This window comes from Phoxinus phoxinus, assembly GCF_949152265.1.
Source record: "Phoxinus phoxinus genome assembly, chromosome: 17".
Lineage (NCBI taxonomy): Eukaryota > Metazoa > Chordata > Actinopteri > Cypriniformes > Leuciscidae > Phoxinus > Phoxinus phoxinus.
Window position 1 is genome coordinate 942501 of NC_136892.1, and position 10700 is coordinate 953200.

General features: G+C 38.9%; 1 protein-coding gene across 1 annotated transcript in view; it reads left to right on the forward strand.

The window, feature by feature from the left end:
* The window catches only part of slc22a21 (solute carrier family 22 member 21), a 34501-nt gene extending 30299 nt beyond the window's left edge, over nucleotides 1-4202 (forward strand). The window contains exons 8-10 of the mRNA XM_079585004.1: nucleotides 1646-1828; nucleotides 3055-3190; nucleotides 3800-4202. Coding sequence (XP_079441130.1) covers nucleotides 1646-1828; nucleotides 3055-3190; nucleotides 3800-3875 — 395 coding nt within the window. The 3' untranslated portion in view covers nucleotides 3876-4202. The remainder of the gene's footprint in view (nucleotides 1-1645; nucleotides 1829-3054; nucleotides 3191-3799) is intronic.
* Nucleotides 4203-10700: the final 6498 nt, after the last annotated feature.

The following is a 10700-nucleotide window of genomic DNA, read 5'->3' on the forward strand; positions in this document are numbered from 1 at the left end:
AGGTATAACTCCATAAAGACTTCTTGAGGACCCGCACTCACCCGTTCAGCGGAGATGTAACCCTCAATGGCTTTGATGACAGGCCTGGATTCTTCAACATCAATGTTTCTCCCATAGAAAAATAGTTTGCGAGCGCATCTTCCATGGAAGGCATATCCAAAGGGATGGTTATCGTTTAAATTGAATCGATAGCGATACTACTTATCGATTCTGTTATCGATATTACTCTGTATAGTTTGGTGCAAAAACACATGATGTGAAAATATAATTTTATATGTCTTTAAACAATAGGGTATATCGCAGCCACCGCACTTGGCAAAAATAATATATATATATATTTATTACTGCTGAACTTTAGTATTGTAGTTTATAAATGCCTCTAAGCGATGAACAATTCCAAAATTTAATTCTGTTTATCGATTACGATTCTTACCGATTCCTAATTTCCTTTCCAATAAGGTAAAAGAAGAACAACTATAGCCTAACTAATGTAAATATCAAGCATTATTAAAGACAAACACAGCTAATACAAAATTAGCAATCGCAACAAATAAATACAACTGAACAAAAGTTATGATTGAAATAAACAGTGTTTTAAGATCCTCAGGTATAGAAACTGTAATCAAATGTAAAATAACACTGCACTTTATCCATACATATCCATAAGCATGATCTCTCATCTCTCAACGTTCATGTAATTCGCATGATGAGAAGTATGAATACGAGCTGGATGTGTTTTCCCGAACAAGACTTGTCGCATTAGCAGCTCGCTCAAGTGAGCTAATCATATCCATACCTCCATCAGCTGTGACAATAATATGTGGTGATAATATAGCATAACGAGCGATATATAAGCTATTTTTGTAGGCTGGTCATTTTTGACCTGGAACAAGTGGAACAAGATGGGGGAAAATTACCAAGAATTACAATTTTGATACCCTTGTTGAGTAAAGTCAGTCAGTTTTAGTCCAATGCCATAATATTAACTAGCGTTTTTGAGAAAAAGAAAATAATTCTCCGGGTCAGAATGAGCAGAACACAAGCTGAGGGTTAACCCGATCAATCATTTGCTGGATTTTCTGACAAACTTTGGCATGATGTGTGTTTGTGTTTCTTCCTCAGTATTTCTAATGCAAATATCTTAACATTCATAAATCATGATAAATTTACTTGAGAAAACGTAAAAAATCGCTCTTTTTTTTTAAACTTGTTTATTTATTTTTTATTTGATTTTTTTGTGTATGTATTTTTCACTTTATTATTGCCATGAATATAGCCACAGCATTAAACTATAAACACTCAATCAATCATTTACTTGAGAAGTCACATATTACGTCTTATTTTCTGACATGCAAATGTATCACAAATAAGTTAAGAAGTAAAACATCTGCCAATGGGGCCAGACACATGATCTTTTCTCTTTGAATTACGTTTTTTTTTCTGACCCCATTGGCCGATGTTTGTTCTCGTTTTAAGCATAAACTCACTTAATTTGGACACATTTTTCAGAGAATACATCTCGAGTGATTTTGCTTCTCCAGTAAGTGTCTTGTTTTAAGAATGTAGAGATATTTGTACTGGACAACAAGAGCATCATTGTCTGCAGTGTTCGGTCAGTGACGTTGGGTGTTGTGTTGACCTGCAGATATGAGTGCGGTGACCATTGCTCTGGTGATGCTGGGGAAGTTCGGCCTGTCGGCGGCGTTCTCCATCGTGTACCCAGCGACGGCGGAGCTGTACCCCACCGTGGTGAGGAGCACGGCTCTGGGAACCTGCTCCATGGCCTCCAGAGTGGGCAGCCTTTCTGCACCGTACTTCATCTACTTAGGTCTGTCCTCACCTATCCCATAAAGCAACGGTGTAGTGCGTGTGTCTTGCTTTAGGAGTGTTTAGATATCTGTCCTGGAAAATGACTAAATACTGAGGAAGAAAATGATTTGGCCCACAGGCGATCTGTTCTCAAAACCAGGTTTCTATACAAATAATGAAAACAGTTCAAAACTGCAGGAGGGTTATTTATATTCTCTCATCCTTTACTCGCACTCGTGTCATTCCTAACACATATGCAGATCTATTTTAACATAGATATTTTGTAGAGCGTTGGGGAAGATTTTCCTGAGGCATTTTGCGCTTGTGAGAGGACGCTCTGATTGGTTTATTTCACGTTACGCCCAAACCACACCTATGAGTAATGAAGCGACTTCAGACCAACATATTTTAGATTTACGTCATGCGCAAGAGTCGTTTATCCCGCCGGTATAATAGCAACAGCGCCGGGATCCGCCCACAGAGTTACTTGCGTTTCGCGTTTGACACTTGCGCTTCAGAGCGCTACAATAGGGCACCAGGTGTAAACGGGAATGTGTCTCCTCTACTTGTGACCCGGTCCACCACAGCGCATCTTAACACCAGCTGTAAACACGGCCAGAGACACAACATCTTACATTTAAGACTCAAAAAATAAATCATAAAATATGATCTGGCTGTAGATCCATGCCTGATACGTGCTCTGTCATGTCAGAACAATAAATTGCTGAATAAAATGTCCATAGGTTCTTAAACTTTTCAATCCAAGTAGCATTTACCAAATCAGCCTCTGCAATGACCAATGCTTATTAACTCTTTCCCCGCCAGCACTGTATTTTTGAGTTGCGTGCCAGCGCCAGCAGTTTTGATCATATTCACAAATCTTTTATGACCACCAGAATATTTAGTTGTACAAATACAGTCAGTCCAGAGAAAGAACAGAGCCTCTGCTGTTCAACAACAACAAATCATTTCTTTTAGCTTCAGTCGTTCTAGTTTTGACTTGAATGTGGGTAAGTTTCATTAAATATTGTTTATTGTTTTTATTCATAATCTGTTTAATGTTTGATGTTGAATAAAGAACTTCTATCCGCTCATTCTGGTTTACACAGATGATGTTTTTGGAGCCGAAGATGCCGAACTATTGTAAAAGACAGGGAAAGAGTTAAAAATCGAAATATATATGTGTGTGTTGTCCATAACTCCTCGAGCATGCCCATCTAAAGCAAGAGTCCGGTGTTTCTGCAGGAGGCTTCTACAGGTCTCTGCCGTACATCCTGATCGGCAGTCTGAATGTCCTCTCCGGCTTGCTCTACCTCCTCCTTCCCGAGAGCTTCGGATCTCCTCTACCCGAGACCATCGGTCAGATGAAGACATTAGTTTGGTGAGCAGCGCCCCCTGCGGTTTCAATAACTGCCCAGATTTACTGAAGATTTGCTTGTATAAAAACACATGCGGACTTTATGGTGCCCAGTGAGAACTACAGCATGGTCACATATGGCCATCTTTATATGTGCACTGTAAACACATGCTAACATCCCCAGATCAAACGTCTCTAGTGACTGGTCACATCTACATTTTTCAATTGGTTCGACATATTATTTCTCATTGAGCCGACGTTAACCAACTATTGCAACTATTATTTGAATTAATTTTACAGATTTTCAATTAAGCCAATTGAAAAATGTAGATGTGACCAGTCACTAGAAACGTTTGAGTTGGGGAGGTTAGAAATGTTTTACAGTGTGAGTGTGTCCAACATTGCATGCAAATATTAGTTAGTGCAAATATTTCATAACCATGTTCAATGTGAATCACAGATGTACTCAATAATGCATCAGGTTCTACTTTGGAGCCTGTTTTTTCTATATTGTCTTTTGTTTTATTTAAATAAGAAATAAATAATTATTGAGAGGTGATAAAATGTTCAATTATTTGACATAATGTGATGAATCACTTGTTGTGCACTGTAAATGATTATATGTATTTTCAGGTGTAAAAGAAGGCATTCTGCTTGCAGTTCATCCAGCAGTAAACATGAGGAGGAGTTCGAGTCTGAACGCTTATAATGCATCTGAGGATTATTATGAGGGATTATTAAAGCTCTGTAAACTAACTTTTGATTTTCACTGTAAAAAAGGCAGAACTTTTTATAACTTTTGGAATAGAGCCTCTATTTGTAATAACTATTTCTGTAAAATATGATACGGTTCATGTATGTAATGTTCTTGGTCCTAAATGTGGTAAAGGCTTCATACAGTGTGTACGTCACAATACATTTTTCAAACATATTTCTTTCTCTCTTTTTGTGTGTGTGTGTGTGTGCGTGTGTGTGTGTGTGTGTTTTAATTTTGTCTTTTTCATTATTTGGGTTGATTAAAAGTTGATGTTTTTGAGTGAAGTTGTTGAGATGTTTTTAGTCTGCAGTCAGGGAGTAATGGAGACGACAAATATATTCCAACGTTTTAATGTTCACATTAACTTTTGAAAACGTTATTTCTGAATGTTCACGTTGGAAGAATGTTCTATTAATGTTTCTGGAGGAACGTTTCTTCTTAACTTTGAGAAACTTGCCAGAACATTAGTGTCACGGATGTGTTTAGTAAATGTCCACAGAGAGATGCATGACGCAGAATGAACAAACAACTTTTAATGACCATGAAGAGAGCTCAGGCACTACACTTGAACAACATTAACACTCTGAACCGAGGAGACCAGGGGCCTGTTTCAATAAGGAGGTTCAACCAACTCTGAGTTAAAACTTGAACTCTGAGTTGACTTACCCTGAGATGGGAAACTCTGAGTTTTCGGTTACAGATCAGCAACTCTAAGTTGACTGACTCTGAGTTGAGCGTGTGCACCACAACTATAAAAAGCCATTATCAATGGAGCGCAGATATTATAAGTCACCATGGCAACAGCGCCAGACACAAAGAGGAATTACTGTTATACAGTGTTGGGTGTAATTAATGACCATGTAATCTAAATATTGTAATTTAATTAAAGGGATTACTCTTAATTCCTTTGTAATTTAAAATAAAATATGATGTAATTACATTAAATAGGCTACTGCATAGACTATAGAACAATTCTGTATAAAACAATAGTGGATTTAACATACATTTTTAAAAGGTATATTTTGAATGTAACCTTCTCCCTCTACACACTTTGGTCAATTCAAGAATAATTCATGCAATTGTATATATTGTTCATTTTGAAAGCATTAAAAGTGCAGTTTCTTGTCTCTCATTGTATTGTTCAAGTGGTTGAGGTTGATATGGGACTTATTAATTAATAATAAGTTGACCAATACTTTCTAAAGATAGTAATTATTACATTAATCTAATGACACTGTTGAAGATGTCATTTGCAGCTAGTAATTAATAACTATTTTAGAGTAACTGTTAATATATCATGTGAAACTGGAAGAACAGTTATTCAACCTAATTTAAATTTTCATGTAGGCTAGGTGCAATCCTGCAGGCATTAAAAGAATATGGCAGCAGCTGAAAATACAAAAAATATAAAAACATAATTCAATCAGGTAAGGCTTGAGCATATCATGGGTGTAGGCTATCTGACTTTACAAACATTTGACATATTAAATAACTAACTGGCATCCAGTGTCTAGCAGTGCAGCAGCATTTTTGGCTGAGGGAATTCCTTCATCAGAGCCGGTCACTCCCGGAGATCCAAGGGCCTTCATAAAATGTAAGAGGTCTATGTGTTATTTTTTATATAGGGTATTTTTGATATTTCCATTTATTTTACTTTGGGTTGGGTTTTTCGTTGGTCCCAATAGATTCTGATATCTATTGGGACTAATATCTATCTAGAGACTAATATCTGTCTTTTGGAGCCTCCTGTCCCAACAGAACCCCAGACAGTTGTAAGTAGCCGACTCAATACACCAAAAATTATGACAAATAGTGTTATAAAGTGTACAAATGCTCATCTTCACAGGATGATGGGTATGAAGGCCTACAGGGTAATGTTGATATTATGTGTCTACACATCAGACAAACACATTCACATTTGTATGTGGCGTAGCCTATAGAATCGAAGTTTATATCTAAGTATAAAAGGACATTCTTATCCCCCAAGTGATTTTCAGTAAATGCCACAGTTTAATTCTGTAGAATTTGTTTAGAACTACATGATGTAATGTACTAATGTACTGTATTTTAAATTTTCAGAGTTAACGTTATATATACTTCATCTTATTAATTTCTTTTTTTAAACAGCGGAAAAATAGCAATAAATAAATGTACAGAAAGAATAAATGAAGCGTTTAAACACCGCTTCCTCTTTAAAAAAGGGGAGGAGACCACAAGAAACTCTGGGTTTACCGAAGAAAACCTACTCCCGACCAGGTTAGGTTCACAGAGTAAGTTGCCATGGTAACTGACTCTGAGTATAAGTTACCCCTCTTTCAGAAACGGGCTTGACTTACTCTGCTTTCTCGGGTTTGATATACCTCCCATTCTGAAACGGAAAACCCAGAGTTTCCCTCATTTCGGGGTTAACATACTCCGAGTTTTTACTTAACCTCCTTTCTGAAACAGGCCCCTGAAGACTTAAACACACAGGAGGATCATCAACAGAACAGGGAACAGGTGATGACAACCAATCAGGAGCCATGACAACCAATGAATGACTAGAACTCAGGCACATGGTGACAATTAAAACTTACACGACACCGTTTCACCTAACAGCGTAAAGCTTTTTATGCGTTTTGGCCATTCTTTAACACGACAACGGCGTTCTGGGTGCCTGAAAACTCAAACTTTTGAAAATGGTTTCAAAGTGCTGACGTCATGCACGTGCGTATTACGTGTTCAGTCTATAGTGTTTCATCGCCATCTAGTGGCCTGGCAGCAGAATACAGCGTTTTTAGTCGTTTTTGCGGATCCGTGTGAATGGGGATCGTTTTGACAACGGTGTCTGTACGCGAAAAACTCAAAGAAAAAGCTTCTCAGTTTTAAGCATATCGTTGTCGTGTCAATTTACCTGTAGGAGCCGTATTTAGATTATGATTTAGATATATAAGGAAATGTTATGTTTAATGTTTAATACTTGGGCTAACCTGTTCATGAATTGACTTGCTCCACCTCCTGGACACGCGGGTGTTAATACCGTATTTTCCGGACTATAAGTCGCTCCGGAGTATCAGCCAAAAAATGCGTCATGAAGAGGAAAAAAACATTTATAAGTCGCACTGGACTATAAGTCGCACTGGACTATAAGTCGCATTTATTTCGAAATTTATTTCACAAAATCCAAGACCAAGAACAGACATTTAATCTGGAAAGGTTATTCAGCTCCACAACAGCACACAGAACAACAGCTGAATAGTGTCCGGTGTGTTAGCGTAACACATTAACAGTTATTCAGCGACACAACAGCATAAAGAACATAAACCTGAGGCTGAATAGGCTAAACTAACATTATCCAGCGAGTCCAACAAGTTACCGGTCAGCAAGTTCACCAAGCTCCCGATCTCACTCCTCAACACTGAATACATTGAGTTCTTCCTCGGTGTCGCTTCTGAACAACTCCGCTAACTAGAGCGCCCTCTCGCGGCTGTAGACGGTAATGTTTTCTCTTGGTAATGTTTTCATCTCAGTCAGTATGAATAAATTTTTATATATAAGTCGCACCTGACTATAAGTCGCAGGACCAGCCAAACTATGGAAAAAAGTGTGACTTATAGGGCCCTATTTTAACGATCTGAAACGCAAGTGTCAAAGTGCAAAGCGCAAGTAACTTTGTGGGCGGATCCCGGCGCTGTTGCTATATTCCCGGCGGGATAAATGACTCTTGCGCCCGACGCAAATCTAAAAGGGGTTGGTCTGAAGTCGCTTCATTATTCATAGGTGTGGTTTGGGCGTAACGTGAAATAAACCAATCAGAGCGTCCTCTCACATTCCCTTTAAGAGCAGACGCGCTTGTTACATGGCGGATTGCTATTATAACGGCGGATTTGCCGGCGCACGCCAGGAGCGGTTCACAGCCGAGGAGATCGACGTTCTCGTCAGGGCCGTAAAACACAGAGAAGTGACATTGGGGATAATGGGAGAAACTCACCCAAATTATCTCCGGTTAAACAGGCGTATAATTTGGGTAGTAAATGTGTAGCCTAATCTAGATTTTTTTTTTTTTTTTTAATCTAGATATATCTTTTTCACATCTTCACGGACACAACAATGATTTCCCTCGTGTGTTAATATTTTTCCTTGTAATAATGTATGATTTGCAAAAATGAAAACTGCTGCGTCTGTTTATATTAGAGAATCAAAGTGGATGCGCGTTAACATTATGGCCAAGCAAGCGCCCTTAAAATACCATATCACTAACGCGCAACGCGCAACGCGCCACTGTCTTTAGACTGTTTTTTTCCTGGTCGATGGCGCAATTGCTTTCTAAAACTGGAAAATAGCACCATGGAAGTTTTGCGCCGGAACACGCCTTCTCTTTGCGCTGAACCGCCCCCGCGAGCGCAAGTTCATTTCCTAATTTACCGACGTGCGTCTGTGGAGGGAAGAGTCCGCTGTGCGCGGGTGCAAAATAGGAATGATACATGCGTCGGTGTTCAAAGTCAATTGCGCTGGGTGCAAGATAGGGCCCATAGTCCGGAAAATACAGTAGTTGAGGAGAATTGTTTTGGGCAGACAGGTTAGAGTGTGGAGAGCAACAGTTTTCTTCAATCGCATGTTATGGTGTCGCTGTTCACATTTCGTTTTCTTGGGAAGTTGAAATTCGTGTTTTTGGCTTGAAAAGTAAACCAGAGATCGTCATCAATAAACCACGGCTTCTTGTTGTTCTGACCTCATCTCTGCGAGTGCTTTATGGACATGTGTATCGGGAGAGACTCCTCCGCTAACCTCAAGGGGCTAAAGAAAAGTTATAAAAAAGATGAGCCTTTTCGTCTACAGTTTACCCTTAAAGCTAAACATGACTGTGACGTAACTCCCCCTCGCGCTGTAGAACCGGATCATGAGCAGGCACAGTAAGATCCTTACAAAAAATGAAAAAGTAGGGCCTAGCACCCTGGAATTTACATGTGTAAGAAAAATTTTAGTTTATCAAAAAATATTGGTCCTTTACATCTTTATCAACGTTGTGCTGATCAAATAAAACATATTTGTATAACAAAGAAAAACTCTGATGAAAATGTGTGTACAAAGATACAGAAATCCTTCCGACGTGTGCATTCCCAGAAGACATGAGAGATCTTCAGCACCACAAAACAACATAAAGAGTCAATATCAGGAAACATCTTTTTTAAGTAGAGCTTCACAGGATAAAAACGATGAAGTAATTTGTAAGACACATCCTTGACCTTATTGGTTATTAAATATTTAGATGACAAACTGGCCATTCCAGTAGGACACAATCTCATTCTGAAAGCGGTCTAATTCTCCCATTCCGGCCAGGAGAGTCGGAGAAAAACTAATGTTCCCAATCATGGGAATAGGAATATCAGAAGGTTGAGCTACTGACAAAGAAATCAGGGAGAAAACGAAGAAAACAAAATATCTATTAAATTAAACAATTAAATTTCAGCTACCATGGATGAATGATAATATTAGAAAAATAATGAAAAAAAGGAACCATGCCCTGAATTTTTTTATCAAGACTCGAAGAGACATTGATTTGAAACTATTTAAAGGTCTGCGTAACCAAGTCGTTAGAGAACTCCGAATGTCCAGATCAAATTACTATTGTGGTGTAATTAAGAAAGTTACAAGAGACTGTTTAATGTAGAATGCCTTTATTTTGAAGGTGTGTGTTTTATTTTGTAGTTTGAATTTCTAGTGGGTGGAATCATTTCCTGTTGTGCTGCAGTTGCGGTCATGTTGAAGAGACACATGTTGTAGTTAATGCCATCTCTATTCATCCATCTTTGTTCGGTCATGGGGCATCGTCAGTGAGTATATTTAATTTAATAACTTAAGACCCCATTTAGGAGCAATATATTATTTGTTTGTGCTGAATTTATTTATTTGTTTACCTGTATTTTGTTATGTGTTTGTTATTTCAGTTTGACCTTTTCTTCAATAAAATTATCTGCCAAATACAACACATCGCCTGTTCATTGGAGGAAAACTTTTTGAAGGAACAAGTTTAGCTTGCTGTTTCATGACAGATGAGAACAGTATAGTAAAATGACGTCCTCTGAGAAAAAGATGGTTTCGGAGAAAGAACCTGAGTCTCAAGTTTCAATGGATGAGACCCCAAAAATACAAGACAACATGAAGATCGCTGATGCAAAATCACACACGTCATCTAGTGCACGTCGATCTACACGTTCCCAACGATCCATGGTCAACGTAGCAGCTGCTACGGCACGAGCAGAGGCCGAAGCAGCGAAAGCCAGAGCCTCCTTCATCAGAAAGGAAATGAACATTAAAATCGGAAAAGCTCGTCTAGAGGCAGAATTAGATGCGCTCAAGCAAGAGGCAGAAGCAGAGGCAGCTATTGCGAAGGCCATTGTCATGGAAAATGCTGCCGTCGAATTAAGCTCTGACGGGAGCCAGGGGGACTTTTAGTCATTACCATCGCAAAGTCTACAAGACAAAGTGAGTGAATATGTGGAAAGGCACTCACAAAGGGATGATTCGCACCCAGATGAGCAGTTTGATATAAGTCAACAGAGGCCATCTGCCTTGTTAACGTTGGATGAAGAACGCGGCTCCATTTGTCAAGCATTTGAGTCCCTCAGTCCTAAACCACAGCACTCTTATGGAGATTGTGAGATGCCAAAACACTCAAGCCCACGTCAGGCACATCTCCATCACTCTGAGTTATATCAGCCAGACGGCTACCAACATACCCCTAAGCTAGATAGCCAGCAGCGTTCCAGTCAGCAATTTCAAAGCCTACATCAAAAA